General features: G+C 44.6%; 2 protein-coding genes across 2 annotated transcripts in view; both read right to left on the reverse strand.

Annotated features, from left to right (window-relative positions):
- Positions 1–3,331, reverse strand: part of LOC125946838 (uncharacterized) — a 15,864-nt gene extending 12,533 nt beyond the window's left edge. The window contains exons 1-2 of the mRNA XM_049670925.1: positions 3,124–3,331; positions 378–613 (exon numbers count right to left, since the gene is read on the reverse strand). Of these exons, the coding sequence (XP_049526882.1) occupies positions 378–613; positions 3,124–3,331 (444 nt within the window). The remainder of the gene's footprint in view (positions 1–377; positions 614–3,123) is intronic.
- On the reverse strand, positions 478–17,809 carry LOC119457596 (neprilysin-2). The gene is made up of 7 exons (XM_037719212.2): positions 16,739–17,809; positions 15,129–15,188; positions 10,316–10,509; positions 8,633–8,815; positions 5,812–5,895; positions 3,869–3,983; positions 478–613 (listed from the first exon to the last, which is right to left on the reverse strand). The coding sequence occupies exons 1-6, from the start codon at positions 16,962–16,964 to the stop codon at positions 3,879–3,881; spliced, it is 852 nt and encodes a 283-aa protein (XP_037575140.2). The 5' UTR covers positions 16,965–17,809; the 3' UTR covers positions 478–613; positions 3,869–3,878.
- Between the last annotated feature and the right edge of the window lie 70 nt (positions 17,810–17,879).

Consider the following 17,879-nt stretch of genomic DNA (forward strand, 5'->3'; position numbering starts at 1 on the left):
GAGCAAGTAGTTGAGCACGTAGCCAATCAGCCCACGCTCTGATGGCCAAGGCGCAAGGCCAGGGCGATAGTATCGACGAAGTGGATCGTCACAGAATACGTCCCCAAGTCAATGCTTGTGCACTGAAAGTCAAGGTTGGTAACATCTCTAAAGACTACAATGACGTCCATGGGAAAATAAATGAACTGCGAGATAACTTTTACATCACCACTGAATTGAATGACAGCATAAAAGATGGTGATGCAGACAGCACAAGTGAAGCTCCTAAACAAGTTGCTGCATGATACGCTGTTCACAACTGTAATTTCAGTGTGCCAGTGAATCATACTCAGTGCTTCATACTAATCAATGTTGATAGAGAGCCTTTCTTCACGTACCATGACTTCATCAAAGATGGGGCTTCCCTTGAAGACCTGTTCGTAGGCCACCTGCATCAGGTTGGGCAGGGTGCGCTCCGCCAGGCGCAAGCAGACACGCCACCGCGGCGGTGTCCCCCAAGTCACGGCCTCGCCCGTCAGGGAACCCAGGAAGGCACTGGACGCATCCGGCACGTCCAGGAACTGGAGCCAAGTGCAGCAGTGCCAGTAGGACCATGTACTGGTGCAAGGCTTCTCTGCAGTGACCACACAACAGCGCTACCTTTTGCTGCCCAATAAATAAACCAGCAGGCAGTGGAATGGCCCCAAAGTTCACTTGGCAAAGAGACGCAGGAACTGGCTGTATACGTGATTACACTGTTAAAGAGAATGCATAGTATCCTGATGCCACCTGCCTGACACCATGCCAAGTTGACGCCATGACACATGCTGGTTCAGCTATCAGATGGCACCAATTTACCCAAATGTAAGGTAGGCCCGACTGCAGCCCCTTGCAGCAATGCTGCAGGACATCGCCTTCATATAAGCAGAGGAGAAATATAAGGTGTCCCAGCTAACGTTAGCCAAGCTATACAGTTAGAAAAACGTGGTGCAAGATCCGATCTTAAGACCTATAGTGATCGGTTGTCACACCTCTGACGACTGAACACCGTAAGTTTTGTATGTTTCAACATGTTTTTTTTTTTTATCTCTTGTTTTGTTCAACAGATTGGCTACATTAGCTGGGACACACGGTATATTAGGAAATTCACATCAGCAGACAGGACAAGTACTAAAGCATGAGGGCTGTACAATTTGATAAAATGGTTCAAAGTCCATCCTGACAACTGCAAGGGTGAAAGGAATAGCAACAGACAGGAATACGAAACACACAGGTTGCATCACTAAATGCATGCACACAAACAGCATGTACAAGTAGCCATCCTCCATGCACAATTCATTAAAAGACATTTTACTAAACTACCTCAATTGAGTCTACATCGGGACTTAGTGAAAGATAAGGGACATGCAGACGGTTATTACACCTTGCCCTCTTCACTGTTATTTTTCTTGTGTGTAACTTTTAAACTGCCCTATTGCAAAGGAATAATACTAGTGACTCACTTGTGCTACCTTCTTGTTCATTTCACACAGTCTTTCTCAAGAAAACAAAATGATGCAGGTTACGCGAGTTACATGCTCCCAGCATGTTCGCTATAACTTTCATCAGTTTGTTCTCGAAAATCATCAACAAAACTAATGCAAAAAATATACTACCCCTGAAAACTTTGTGATGATCAACAATGACAAAAGTTTAACAGTTTTGTTACATACCACGGCCTGTCTTGCCACTACTAACATAAAGAAAGAAATATATGTGGTGCTTTATTTTTCCATAGAGGCAGTGATGCTGGAATACACAGGCTCAGAAAGAGAACTTCTTGGAACACACTTTTTTACGCTATCTCCCAATTTTTCTTTTTTATTGTGAATGTCGCACATAATTCCTTCTATAATGCCAGCAACTCCACAGTAGGTCCTCATGCACTTTTTTGATATTACAGTGCAATTAAAATATCTTCCAGCAAGACTTATGCATTTGAGTCACAACAGCCAAGAATGCAGAATATATCAGATCACTTAGGAAAGACATTGATGCTCACAATAAGTAACTGTGTGTGCAAAATTCAACAGATTAGAAGATGTAAAATGTGAGCTTAGTCTAGGACAGTAGCCATGGAGCAAGCACCGAAGCCAAACACAACATGGAGAAAGTTCATTTTCCTTACGCTTTGCTGTGCTCTTAAGTGTATTGTGTAATGTCAAGCCCTTCAATTTCCTCGCCTAAGGTACTGGTTACCGATTTGGTACACAGAAGCTCAAGATTCTACATATAGCCACTTCTAAAGAAAGCAAGTGCAAGCTTAGGTATCAATGGCAAACGGGCGCACTGCCACATGACTTAGCTAAAATGGCAACAATGGCGCACACTTCATCCTCAATTTTAGACTTCTCAAAAATGCACTTTGTGTGTAAATTAAGTCACTGCCTAATAGAATGTTTTGCTGGGCTAGTTGGATCATACTTGCAATTTTAACAAGCACACACCTTAGATGGGACAAACGAAAGCAGGCAGAATAAAGAAATGATAAATTAATGGAACTGAAAACGGATGAAAAAACAACTGTCCGCAGGAGGGGAACGAACCCACGTCTTCGCATTACGCGTGCGATGCTCTCTTATGGCTTCTTTGGCTTCTTATGATATGATTAATAAAAATCGGGCCCCTCGGTTCCCTTTCTTCTCGTTAGAAACAATGTGGTTATTTGGTTGTTCTCATGCATTACAAGATGACTACAATGTTCTTTGCCACTTATGTGTGGTACGGTCTGCACCCCCTTATTTGCTTCTCTTTTTTTTTTTTAATTATGTATTTACCCTGCATTGAGTGGGTCCATGCCCTCCGGCAGGGAACACTGCTGTGGATGTTCTTATACATCCTCCTCCACGACAGCAGCGGATGAAGACCAAGAGGCGAGGCCCTGTTCTTTCGAGGTCCCAGAAGTAGACCAAGAAAGCCTACCAGTGCAGCTGAGCCTTCCCATCCTCAATATCTGGTGGCAGAAAGACCCACTCCTCCAGGGTAGATGGCGTGCTGGCACCCAGTGTCCGAGTGGCTACGTCCTGGGCATTGGCAAAGTAAGGGCAGCTCTACAGCAAGTGGTGCGTTGTCTACAGCATGGATGAACACCGGAGACAGGCCTGCCGTGGAGGAGCAGTGAGGACAGTTCGGGCAGTCTCGCCGGCTCCCCAAACTTGATGAGGGCAGCTTTTGCTTGAGCCAGCAGAGTGCCAGTCTGCACTGATTGGATCAGCACAGCATCGAGCCTCTGTAGCTTCGTGTGGGGGTTGCTGTATTTGCCTGGTTCAGGGTACACCAGGTGCTGAGGTATCTGTCGGCGATTAACCGCCATGCCTCCACAATGTCCAGAGGCGGTTTGGAAGGTTGATTGATCCTTGTTAAGCATCAGGACGGATCAACGACGAAGCCTTGTGTACAGGGCAAATTTGCGGAATATTAGTAAAGCACTCGTTGCCTTGTGAGCTTCTTCGTTGACCAGAATACCCTCATGTGCCTGGAGCCGGTGAATACGTAACTGGTGCCTCATTGCCCACAGTCTTTGAGCAGCCTAGTGAATGTGACATAGTGTGCTGTAGCTCTATTTATGTATGCTGTCTGCTTCAAAATAGTTGTGAGTTAGCGCTTGTCCTGTGTCTTGTCCCATCTAATGTGTGCGTATGTTAAACCTGCAAGTAAGGCACTGCAATTAACTCTCATGATGCGTTAAACATGGAGTGCAGCATAAACATGGAGTGCCGCATGTGAGCCATGCATGCCTTTCAATTTTGGCCAGGTTGCTCATCAGTGGAACTGGACCACGGTGTGCTGAGGTCCTTACCCTCCTGAATTCCCACATGCAATAATAAATCAAGGTGGGATGCCATCGCACCTGTCTGTGGCTAGGAGGTTATAGACGAGGTCCACGAAGCGGGGTGCCTTGACAAGCAGCCGAGAGGAAGGCCGCAGGTCTTGGCTGCTCCCGAAAAGGCCGTTGAGCAGCTGCACTGACACCCCACCCCCACGGCAACTGTTACAACGCACAGTGAAACCTCCATTAAAGGCACACTAAAGACAATGACAACACATGATGTGTTATTCTATTGGAACTTTTAAAGCATTGGCCTTTTCTTAGCTCGTTACTCAGTTTCGTGTCGTCAGCAGGGCAGGCCAGAAGCGCAGACCCGAAGGTGCTTCCATTAATGGACGCGCAACGCACTGCCTCTTGCGCTTCCACAAATGAGAGAGAATAATTCGGTCACAGTTCCCTGCAACACCATCAGATGGGGTTGCCCTCTGCGCATCAAATAACCGATTGTGCCAGCAGTATCATGGAATTTTTGCCACAGCACGTTCACACCTTGTCTTTCCCTTCGTGAGTCAGTGGCGGTGCGAAGGTGACTTGCTACTGCATGTTTGGCTGCATGTTTAGAAAGTCAGTGAGCACTCAAGCATCAGAGAGGAACGTAGTAGTTAAATCTAGAATGCTATAAAACCTTTTTTACACTGATCTGTCATGGAGGAAGAAGGACCTTCAGACACCCCAAGCAATTCAGCAAGCTTGAAATCGGGAGCAAGAACACCTAGCCCGTATCACAGCTAACGCTTAAATGTTTGCATTATACACTCGTAACCATGCTGTTTTTTTTTTTTTCCCCACTGTTCACTCGGCAAAAAGAGATGGTTTGTCATCGAAAAATATCTCTTATGAATGCCACAAGGTGCTTTCCTAACTTCTCTCATGCCCAAACTACAACACCAGCCGCGTTACTGCATGACACAACAAATTTCATCGTCTTTCTGCATATCTGGGTCCTCTTTCCAGCACGAATAGGATGCAGGAGGTTGAATTTTTTTTAGAATTTTGAGTACAATGTTACTCCTTCTTCTATAAATGGCATTATCTGACCTTGGTTTCTTGTTGCCCCAATCTGTGGCATCACAGGAAGTGGGAAAGTGCCGCCACCACCAACATCTCATATATAGGCAGTAGACTCCCACTAAGACGAACTTTGTTGGTCGAATTTTTAGATTTGAGGAACAATATATTTCCCATACACTCAATGCAAAAAAAAAAAAAAAAAGTCTGCTTAACATGAACCACCACTTCGATTAATCTAAACTTCTGCAGCCACTACTGACACCTGCTACTTGGCTCAGCGATAGGCGCAGATCAGCAGAGCTTCACTGCAAGAGCAGGCAGATCGCTTGGATACTACTCAAGAAATCTCATTCGTGACATTCGGGTGAGAAGCAGTTGAGCAGTCTGCATGGTTGCTTATCCTTATCGGAGCAAAATGTACAGAAGTTGGAGATGCGTTACAGTCAGCTATCCTTGTGGCCAAGCCAAGTGCCCTTGCATGGGCTTCTGATAAGATGCAGAAATGCTTATGGCTCCTTCTAGTTCATCTTAATGGTAGTCAGGACTGCCTCCACGGGGGTGAGGGGCCTCATCAAAGTATGAGAGGAGGCAAGGGCTGCATTGGCACAAAGGCAATGAATATTCAGTCTGTTCACAAGATCAGTCTCGGTGACATGACAAGACATCATACTGAATCTCAATGCCGAGAAGCTGCTGATTGGCTGACATATGGAGTTTAACGTCGCAGGGTAACACGGCAGCAGCAAGAGAAGCACACAGTTGAGAAATGTGAGGGTTAATGATAAACAGTGCTCTAGTGAAAGACCTCCGGTGACTCCGTAAAGATTAAATAGGATGGCAGGAGAAGCAAGCATGACTGGGTTGATTGGCTCACATTGTGGCAGTGTTCATTGTGCCTGCACGTTTAGAAGCAGTGCAGCCTCAGCTGAAAAATAGAAGATGGGAATGGTTACCGGGTTCAGCCTGTTCAGTTCCTGGTAGCTGTGCACCTCGTACAGGCCCATTCGGTCTGAGATGTGGCGGTGGGCAACCGAGACCTGCACAGTTGCACAGGGACAGTGAGCAGTAGGGGACGCTTTAATTTTAGTCTTTGAGTTCTACAATCTTGAGGACCGTTTGGTTGTTAATGAGGACAGTTTTTGGCCACTACACATCGTGGTACCAAGTTAGCACACTAGAGCATCATTACACATCGGCACGACTATTCTGCTACTTGAGGACAGGCTCTAAGCACAGTATGTTGGCCATATAATTGTGTTGTACTTACATAATTATCCTAAGATGGCCGTGTCTGTCATGCCTTCACTAAGATCACATATGTGAGAGTGTGAGCACAAGGACTTCAATCAAAATTTATTTAGCAGGCTCTATCTCATTCAATACATATAAATTCTTGAAGGTTAAGAAAAAGCAGTTATGCCGCAATACAGAGACACTGGTCTGAGCTCAGAAGCTCTTTTTCAATCCAGGCCACAAATGACTGTTATGCCACCACTGCATTCTTCAATGCATTTTGACAACACTAGCTTAGGGAGCCTAAATTTGGAGGATGACATAAAAATTTGTAAAAGATAACTCCATGCCTCATGGCCAGCTGTCGCCACTATATACTTTTTTTCAACCTTCGTCACTTTCTTCTTCGACCCCTTGCTGAGTGCTTCCTGGCAAGTCACCTCTTTCTTCGCATGCACACATAGAGGAAAGAAACAAAACAGTAGAGGCCCTGACGTCACGTTTTTGAAGCCGGAAGTGCAGCCATGTTGGTGTGCCATCTCCCTTTGAACCTCCAATCAGCTTGCTGGAGCAGATAGGCGCGAGTGGGGTGCGAGCTTTGAACTTGCATTGTTACCAGCCGCCGGAAGTATGTGCTGCCGACGCGCATCAGAACAAACCCTACGAAACTTGTGTAGCAGTTTTAGCGAAGCAGACGTGCTCTGTGTTTTTCTGTGGCACGTTGAAGAAGACGACGAAGGCCCGCGCCGTGATTGCTTGAGTGTATCTGTTGCTGGCTGACACACTCACACTCACAAACCCAAAACACAACTTTGGAGCTTAAACACCACACTCCAAAGTCAGCTTTTCTCGCGAACAAAATGTGCTGCGAGAAATACACCTGCGGAAAAATCTTATCTCACTTTTCAGAGGCCAAGAGCAGCAGTGAGTTTCAGGAACGCGGTTGCTATGGCAACGTTTACATTTCGGGTACCCGTCCAGTGCTCCTTTCGCAAAAACAGCACGTGACTTCCGCCTCACTTTCTCCAATACGTTCGTGCTGGCCGGGGCCTCTCCTGGGTTTCCTTCCTCCATGCATGCACACATGCACAGTAGTGAGCAGTCTTCCGTCATAAGCAAGAAGTGTGTCATTGCATTTAAAAAAAGAAAAAAAAAAAAAGGTATTTGTGCCAGGCAAACGAATTATCAAGCTCTGCAATACCCTTTAAAAGAACATTTATGGACTAGAGTGCTGTAAGTATTACAGATAAAATCATGCAGGGAAACCACAGAAATTGTTTGGATGGGAAACATCACCTGCCTGATCACCTGCCATCACCTGATTGCTGTTGTAGAAGCAGTACACTTCTAGACTGACAGACAAACAGAAATGCAGTTTTTTTTTTTTTATGTCAACTAGGTAGCCTATCAATATCTCTATAGCATTCTATGTGAGATGGACAAGAAACTGCAAATGGTACCGCCATGATTGAAAGAGATATAACTCCTTTAACTTCATCAATAAATTGAAGGGTCTTAGAAGGAGCATTTATGCTTGAATCTTAATGATCTCAAGAACCTCCTCTACCAGATAAATGCAATCATACACAACCACTAAAATTGTTTCAGGGTCACATTATGAAGAATATGAAAAAAAAAAAAAAACAGTGCTAGCTACGTGACCACAGGCCACAGACGAAACAACACAGGCGCTGACTATCATTTCATCTTCCCATGGTCTTTGCCACCCTAATTATACAATTCTTTTTCTGCAGAATTAGTATGGCCATAATGATCGCCACAGACCTTAGTTAACTCAGACATTTTGATTTTTGCATTAAAATTTATTAACTCTATTTCTGCCCACGTTCAAGTCATGGTTAGGGTGAAGCACTTTGGCAGTTGTATAGCACTCGTATACCATATATATATATATATATATATATATATATATATATATATATATAAACGTAACAAAATACACTAATTTTCGACGTGGTTTTGTTTGACAGAACATAACAACACTCTTCCTGGGAATATATTAAGTGAAACACCAATGCATTTAGCTGCAAGTTTGTGGATGTATTTATCGAAATCGGTGATGTCTCTGGATATCTTCAATAAGTGGACATGCCTTGAGCACCGATTGGCTTCAACTATGCACTTTTGGCTTAGTAAATAAAGAGTGAATCATTGATTGCTGCACAATTTGATTGCCATTAAAATTTCTAATAAGGCATCACACCTCCTTTTCTGTACTATGTACGTTGCTTTTACAAATAAGCAACCCAAATCTTCAATGAAGCATGCCATATATCAATAATATCAGACACATGTTATTGGTGCCATTTACAGTGTTAGGTAATGTGAACAAGATGAGCCAGAGACATGCTATTTCAGACATCAACTTCCTGCTATGACTGATGTGGATCATGTGTCCTTAACGGAGAGCAGTCCTTAATGAATTAGTTAAGCAGAATGGAAAGAAAGAAAGAATACTGATGCAGCAATGGGAGTAAACGAACATTCTTAAACACAGGTCCTGCAGCCATTACCACTCACATTGGTCATGGCCATGGTGATACGTGCAAAGCTGTGGGCTGCAGACTGGATTGCGGTGGCATCCGAAAGCAGTAACGAAGCAAGAGGCTGTGCTGTCCTCATGAGCATGTTCCAGTACATGGTGTGCTCAGTGGTGACTAGCGGAGGCTTCATCCGGCCCCATGCCAGTTCTGGCTCGTCAACCTGCAGTTTTTAATACCAAGTCCATTAGTTTGTTAGTCATGAATACCACCACTACCAGCTCAGTAAGGTACGCCAGTGGCCATTTACCTATCTGGGTGCTTCCCAAGCATCCTTGTCCCAAGTCAAGCCTCCAAATTATCTAACCCCACCACTCATCTTATCTTCACTTTGGATCTGCTATTTTATGTTTAGAGCTTGCTGAAGACCAAGCAGGAGACCAAGTTAAAAAAAAAAAAAAAAGATGAGAGAAAAATGCTGTAGAACCCCAGTGACATGTTCCCGGAAAGTTGCATATTCCTGGCTGCTACATCATGTACATTTCGAGATTACATTGCACAAATCCTAGACTCCATTTCACTTCATTTCCTCCGTAGTTGTCAACATCTCATGATGTTCTCACATTTTATATTGAATTTTGGCCAAGATGGTGATCTATGTTTAGTAGGATGCACTTTGTCTGTAAGGTGAATCGGTTTGCAATAAAACTTGCTGATCAACAGCAAGTTTTATCATTGTTATCGCTGGTGTCTTCAGCTAGTAGCCAAAGCCCCCAATGCATCGTAAAGTGACTTCTCAAAGAGCAATACAGTTGTTAGGACCTACGATGAGCCTACACTTCTCTTTACTCCAGACTTTACTCTCGAGCTCAACGTTAACGCATTGTTCTTTCGTTCACCCTGACACCACACACAACAAACTGAGCAACCGCCAGTCCGAGTGCCACCACCTCATGCTTCGACCAGCAACTACAGTTCACATCTGTCTCCCGCTAGTGTTCTTGCATATGCTCCCAAAGGGAGCAGAGTTGCGCCTACCTTTTCCTTTTGCCACTCGCACTGCTATTCGCAGAGTGTCATCACGTGGTCTAAAATGATGTCAAATGTTCCACCATGCTGCAGAGAAGCCAACTTCACGGACGTGACGCTGTCTTTTTGTTACCTTCAATGGCTCAACATCTCAATCTGCTGTTTCCGTTATGTCATGACTGTCACGTTATGTAATGAATGACATAATGTGACATGGCATCATGAATGACATGCATGCATATGACATGAAATGCAGACATGACATGTATGACAGACATAATATGAATGACATAGCATAAATGACATGCCATTCATGTCCGAGAAGAAAGGTTACCGAGGGGCCTGATTTTTATGAATCATATAAGAAGCCAACAAACAAAGACACCAAGGACAACATAGGGGAAATTACTTGTACTTACTAGTTGCATTAAAGAAATTATAAATCTATCTATAGCAGTCAGACCAAACATCTTTGATGTCTCAACTGCCACTGACGTTTGTGTGTGCAAGATGCCCAAGCAGCTCACAGGCAAGTTGAAGACCTCACAAACCAGTTCAGTGGCTCCACTCGCAATGTTTTCAGCAAATATACAGCCACTGGGTCTGATGCGTAAATTTAACCTATGGACGGACACCTCAGTGCTCAGTACTAATTGCTGCACACTTGCCTGATACAGGTCAAAGCGCTACCCACCGCCAGCACGTGTTGGACCTTGCCCTCTGGATCACTGTCAAGCTCAACCGTAAGCAGTGCAAAGAGGCCAAACTCTTGAGCCAGCGTCACAGCAAGCACCATGAGGCGCTCAGGCGATGTTGGTGCCCGTGAACCTGGCAGCTCCAGGCCAAGTTGTCGCACATGGCTCAGGACACGGTCTTGTGGGACTGGTGCTGAAATGCAATGAGGACTTGAAGGAGTACTCAGAGAAAGATTTGTCTCGTTTTCATTGCTCTATCAGACAGCCGCTGACTCAGTAATTATGCTATGAAGCCTCAATTCCCAAGTGTGCAATAAATAATTGATTTCGTTACCTTTTAATGCGACCAGTTCAAAATGTGTACCAAGTGCAGAGCGGCACTAGACAAGAAAAAGGAGACTCATCACACCATTGAAACCTGTTGTGGTGGTCTCATGGTACTTGATGATACCAGTGATGACACAAGCACACACACTATGGCTATGCTGTCAAAAGCAGAGTCCATGCAGCACTCGATGGGACAAGAAGAGAGGGCATGTCCCCCTGCCTTTCCAAAAGAAGCAAGCAATTGCAAGGGCCGATTTGGCCGCTTTCAGCGATACGATCATTATATGGCATTCAACCACCGCACTGGGCCGACTGGCAAGCTTTTAAGTTGTTTGTGACACAATGTGACTGCCACCTCCGCTTTTGGTGACAGGATGAGTTCTTTTTCACATCCGAAGCCACGCTGCATGTGATGTTGTTTTGAACAACTTGTATAAAAGGTGCTGCAATTAATTATTTGTGCGACTCTCAATGAATTGAAGTTTTGTACTATAATTATGGAGTGGACAGCTACTCAAAAATAAAATGTAAGACACAAAGCTTTTGTGTCAGTACTCCTCTAAGCAAACAGTGGGTGAAAAGCAGCGGAGAACCAACATGTAATTAAGAGGGTTGTCTTCATCAGGGTGACATTTATTTCCTTTGCACAGTTTATAAACATATTTTAGCTTCCTCACCACATGCTTAGGAACCTAAATCTATCACTACTTGTTGCTTGGCTAGTTAGTTCATACTTGGAATGGTGTGAAAGGACGCAATGAAATAAAGGACAGGACAGGAAAGAGTGTCTTTCCTGTCCTGTCCTGTCCTTACTTCATTTCGTTTCACGTCTTTTTACACCATACCGAATACGAATATAAGGAGAAAGTTGAGTGTAGGGGAGAGTAGTTTCATCATGTCTTGTTCAGTGGGCAATAGAACACTTGACTTGGCTTAACTGGGTTTATTTCTTATTTTCATTTCCTGTTGGAATTTTCTGTGTTTAACGCGACGCCTTTTGACACCCTCCAATGGTTTCTGCGATTTCTGAGATTTTTCACTGTGCAATATACCTCCCTCTGCTTATTCAGTTCTATGGCAAATCTTAGCAGGCCGGATTTAAGACTTCTGCTCACACGTGATCGGGCTTGCTTTCTTTTCTTTTTTTACCACCATTTTTGCTCTTATGTTCCAGATAAAGCAAAGGTCCTACGTCCCCTCCCCATCTGCTGTTACTACCACAACTTATATTTCCTTTTAAACATTTTTAACCCCCTTAACCAGCTCTTATCTTACTCTCTCATACACAATTAGATAGCTCGCCCTAAGGGCAGAGGAAGCTATATAAGCCCTGCCAAGAAAAGCAACTGTAACTGTGATAAAGACAACACTCTCTTAACGACATGTTGGGTTTGTGCTGAAACTTTTATTCTTCACCCACTGTTGACCAAGTCAAGTATCCACTTTCCTGTGACTGCTTCTTCTCATTACGCAGAAGGTACACCCAAGGGCTAATTCCAGTTAACTAGTGAATACAGCAATCGTCTCGTTAGGCTGCCACCAACCAACAAAAACAGTTACAAAATTTATTAGCTACAATTATTAAAGCCTTTAGAGCACACATGGATAGAATCACAACTCAGGGACAATAAATTGTATTTTACATATGAACGCTGCACAGGTCAAGTACATTTCATAAGAGTAATTTTGCTAATTAAATCTTTCAGAGCAAACTACAAGATGTCTATGTTAAACTGGTGTAGCCTAAAAGACTGAAAAACCAAATGAAAAACTGTAACAACAGAGGGCGCAAACATAAGGCACTGACACTGTTGTTTGACTCATTCACCGTGCGCCAACAAGGTGAACGTAATTCGTCATTTGTTCTGAATGTGCTAGTTAAAAATTTCACACAACCTTTTTTGACATGATTATGAATGATTGTATTTGACAGTTTAACACGCCCTTTTTTTTTTTCGTTACAATAAAAGCCCCAAGTGAAATTCTGCTTCCTGCATAACTATATTTTAGCAGAGCAAGCGTTATCCAGATCACTTCAGCGGATGCCTGGTGGAAGCATTGCAGCACTTCCCATGTCTGAATGTAAAAATTCAACTTGATCATAAAATAAACCTTCCTCATGGTGGTGCCTGTTGGGCACACAACAGACTGATTTGGTCTGTGTGCCATTGAGATAAAAAAGTAGGTAAGGTGAGAATAAAAAGGTTCTACAATAGGAGTGGCACTGAGGAAGCTCTACCTCCTCGACTGCCCCCTAAAATTCACTAGAAAAATTAACATGGCACAGTTCTCAGCATTTCCCTCAATGATGCCTCGAGTCCAAGTACACTGGCAAAGAGGTAAAGGCTATGGTCATCATGGTGCTGACAGGGCCGCCGCGCACGCACTCTAAGCGTGGTAAGATTCTCGCTAAGCTACCGCCTCCTGCAGAAAAGTCAATTGCATCAATCTTTCTGAGGACAAGTGCACCCAAGCTAAAACTTGTTACAACATACGCTTGTGTCTAATACTTCTTGTACTCAGTGCTGTCTGTTTTTTACATTAGGTTTAACGCAAAGCAAACCACGTTCCACACAGAGATACAGGACACGTACGTAATTCTTTCCTTCACGCTAATGTTATTGTAGAAAGCACATGCCAACAAGCGCAATCAAGCTGTCTGTGTATTATGTCACAAAGCAATGTACAGTATAGACCACTTATAACGTAACCGCTTATAGTGCAGGACCGGATATAGTGCGGCCTTCTCAGACTCCCGTTAATTTTCCCATATAACTCCATGTATACACGTATCGCTTATAGTGCAGCTGCGGGAAACGAAATACCGGTTACAGTGCGGCTGCCTGGGAGTACGGAAGTCAACGGAGACGGCGAACGCTCCCCTCAAACGGGCGCCCCAAGGAGTGCTCGAGGAAGAAAGAGAGACGAAGTGGAGAAGGGCACGTGGTGCGAACAAACAGCCAGTGAGGCTGAAACCAGAATCTTCAGTGCGAGTCGTGAATTATCACGGCGCGCATAGCAAGCGAGGGCCACGAAACTGCCAATGCCGGCCAACGCTCGCTTCACGATAACAGCAGCAAACGAAAAGTTCAGGGAGCGGGCGGCGCCAGCACGGCATGGCGAAGGGGGCGCACGCGGAGACCGTGGAATGTGAGGGAGAAGGGCGGCAGGGAAGCGGATTTCGCCTTGGCAACTCCGCCGCTTCGGTGGCTCCCCTCGCCCTCCCTCGTAGCGCCCTCACTTTCGACTGTCACCATGCGCGCCCTGCGCGCCCGCCGTCGTCCAGGCGCCGCCGCTCCAGACGGCCTGGCGCCAGCTCTCCGAAGTTTCGTTTTCTGCCGTTATCGGGAAGCGGGCATTTGCCGGCGTGGGCAGTTTCGTTGGCCGGCCTGGGAGAGCGCAGCTGCTTCCCTTTTCGCCGCAGCCGCAGCGTGCAAGGTCAACACGTGACTAGAAAGTAGAGGAAACATAAAGGAGAAAGAAGGGTTCACTGCCTTTTTCTACGCGTGGCTATGGTAGCGTGGCTGAGACGTTGGCACGTACACGCATGTTCCGGCGCAACGCAGAATCGGCGACCTTGCCATTTGAGAGAGGGTGAAATTTCCGCCGCGTTTTTTTTTTTCTTTCTTTTTTTTTTGTTTTGTTTTGTTCGCGCGCGACATTGAGGGGTCTCTCCTAAGCGTTTACTCTATGGCGGTGCCGGAGCAATGCCGGTCGGCGACGCTGCTGTGTGATTTGGTTCGAATTAACGAGATTCGACTGTAAATTGAATGCAAACGTTCTAGCCGCACTCCTCGACTTTCGCATACGCGTGGCGACTCGGTGCACATGTTTTGCATATGTGTGGGCGTTGAAAATTGTTGCTTTGGTTATAGTGCGGTACCGCTTATAGTGCGGATATTCGCGACTCCGGCGACTTACGTTATAAGCGGTCTACACTGTATATAGTAAGTGAACCACATAGAAAGTTCTAATAAAAAAATATTTAAATGCCTCCATATTTTGTGTTCCCTGCGCTACCCTTCCATCTCCTGTGGTATACAGGAACATACGCCGTTGCTGTCTAGTTTAGTACAGCCCTTTTCAGGAGCTATTCATGCAACAGTGAAGGGCCCCCCAGGAGCGGTACTCATGGGCTATAACTTTCAAAGGTACTTTCACTTTGGCAAGATTTCGCGAGACTATCGCCGACACGTCAGCATCTATGGGTCCGAGTACTCCTTGCACTGTGCTATGACAGTGTGCTTGGCATTGTGCCAGAAACGCTGTTGCCCGTAGGCACTGACGCGCCCTGGCACTGGTCTCACGAAATCTCACCAAAATGAAGGTGCCTACAAAAGTGATCGCCCATGAAAACCGCCCCAGAATGAGCAGTAATGACAACAGTCTGCATTTTTTAAGTTGAATCAGTCAGGCAACCCGCATTAGTGCTGTTGGCACAACTTGGATGAGTACAGTGATGTCACAAACAAAAACAAGACTCACCCTGATGGTTGCAGTTGGTCCAGAATGTGAATAAGGGCCGGATGCTTGACATTTCCGGACCTGGCAGGAAACAAGCGCATGTTCTTTTACTGTCATATTGATTTCAAACATATGCATGGAGGATAGGTGCAAGATAGGCAACAGCGCTACATCAAATAATGACATACGGAGGTGCAAAACACTGCCATTGAATAACTGCTAAAAAAAAATCACACTGAAAAACCCAAACCGTGAAATGCCAAAAACCGGTTCTTCACGAATGTCATAAATAAATCTTCTTGTGTTGTTAAATTGCTCAATAAACACACAAATAAACCTTACCACCGAGCCACGTTGGGGAGTATGGAGAGAATACGTTTTGGGGAATTTGAGTCGATTACTCGTGTTACTAAAGAGGCAGGCTGTTCAGCATCATCCACCTCCCAGTGGCCAACATATAGGGAAGGCGTATGGATTAAAGGACAGGGAGATAGGATAGTATAGGAGGTTGGGAAAAAGACTATTTACAAAACTACATACTGGATTCGTGGCACAACAGATTGCATTTGTTATAGTCAATGTGATATCGAAACATTGCATTATCTTCCAGTGACTGCTCGGACTACTAAATGTAAATTTTGTCACTGATTCAAGTAATATACTGCACGTCAGAATGATAGCAAAACTCGTTTTCGAAAGTAAATATCAAATACCACACACTAGGGTACACAGTTCGGACCACATTAAGAAGTATCAGGGAAAAACATAGCTTGCCTTAAGTTAACCTTTATGCTGAAGTTCGTTGAAACACAAGAAGAAGGCATGACGATTAGAACATGAAAGAAACAATGGATAAGCACTCCTCTTGCAACTCATAATTAGTTGCTACAAAGTCGTAATATGTCAGCAGAGCACTTATTGCACCGTGACATGGTGACTATGAAGGCGACTGGTCATACTAAAAATAAAATTCATAATTTGTCACGCCTTGAGAAAATGGGGCCTCATACCATCATTACAGAGTTGGGAACTATCCAATAAAACAAATAACTGAGACAAAATTTTTGTGTCGGTACCTCTTTAAATGTGCAACAGATTCATTAGCTAAGGAAAAATTTGACACTCACTTTAGCATATGATAAAGAGGACGAAGGCGAAAGCGTGTGCACTCACGAGACATTCATCAAATTGCTTGACATGCTCATTCGCATGCGTTGTTACTTCCTATTACTTGTTTTCTCCCACCAAAGGTCGTGGGTTCGAATACCTTAATTAACTGCACCCTAATTAACACCAAAGGTCGTGGGTTCGACTCTCACCAAAGGTTGTGGGTTCAAGGTCCTTAATTAACTGTATCTGAATTAACTGTGTCTTAATTAAATTTGCCTTAATTAACACCAAAGGTCGTGGGTTTGACAATCAATGGTGGCACCATCAATTTTGGTGCCATTGAATTTTCCGGACGGTCAAATTTTTTACCCATGAGCCATCTAAGGCTTTCGTCTTAATAAGAGGGAAAGTTTCCCATTCTTATTATTACTACCTGCACGCTGGCTTCTTATAGCTATTAAACATGCCTATATGGTAGCAAAGCAGACCACCAGCACACATTGAACAGGCATTGAAGCTACCATTGAGGAACGAGTCCATCCTGGCCTCAATCTCTGCTGCCAAGGCTCCATCAGCATCCACATGGGAGGTACCAGGGGGTTGCTGCGATGCCCACTGGCTGCACACGTACTCGTAGAAGTCCTTGCACGGGTCCGTGTCTGAACTCCGCAAGTAGCGCAGCATCTGTCCTGGGCGGGCACAATACAAACATGCATCACCTGCACAACTGTTCCACCTATCCCACATCGACCACTCTCATCATCCACTACAAACTCGTCACTTGCCTCTCTGATCACTACAGAACTCCACTTTCACAAACAAGAAAAGAATGAGCAAAGAAACGTTCAGTAGACAAAGCAGACTTGCCTTATGATGCACCAAATGGAAGCAGTTAAATGAACCAAGTCTGCTCAAGGAAGGGTAACCCCTGAATCTGAGTAAACGGGCTCCGCAGAAATACGTGAAATGGAGGAAGTGTACACGAAACTGAACTTCTACTTTCTCCCCTGAATCTTTCACTTTTACCTCCTGAGTCAACTTTGCACTGAGAAGAGACACCCAGATGCAGTATATCTTAGGAAACCACCAAATTAGGCATGACATGGACACAGTTGAAATACAATGTGGTCAACTATGTGCAAGTTTGAAGAAAGCATAGTTTATGGGCAGTTTCCAAACATGAGAACATGAGCTTCCTGAGGAGCTGCAGATGAGTCAGCAAGGCATGTGATCCTCAAGTGCATTGGCACCACTCTGCATGCCTGTGTACCTGCATTGGCAACAACACAGGTTTTCAGAGTAGATGCAGGCAATTCAGCACTAACTGAAGTCCTCTAGAGGACACCTGAAGACTTTCAATCTCATGGAGTCAATGCATTGCATCTACAGACCATGATCGCAGCTCTACTGTGAGGAATGTATGACTCTTTTTTGCCAATTTCAGCTTTAAGAAGCAACAGCCTATCCCAAGGGGAGCTGCTGGCATTACCAGCCTGCAGCAAGTGTCAACTAGATATAAGTACATCACAATGGAGATAAGCCCTTATGATACTGCATGATGACAAGGAGATAATGTCCCCGCGGCACAACTTCAGAACCTTTTAAAACTTAAGTCACACGCACAATTTATAACAAGGAGAAGATTTTCCACTCTTTAGCATG

Source organism: Dermacentor silvarum, chromosome 7, assembly GCF_013339745.2.
Source record: "Dermacentor silvarum isolate Dsil-2018 chromosome 7, BIME_Dsil_1.4, whole genome shotgun sequence".
Taxonomy (NCBI): Eukaryota; Metazoa; Arthropoda; class Arachnida; order Ixodida; family Ixodidae; genus Dermacentor; species Dermacentor silvarum.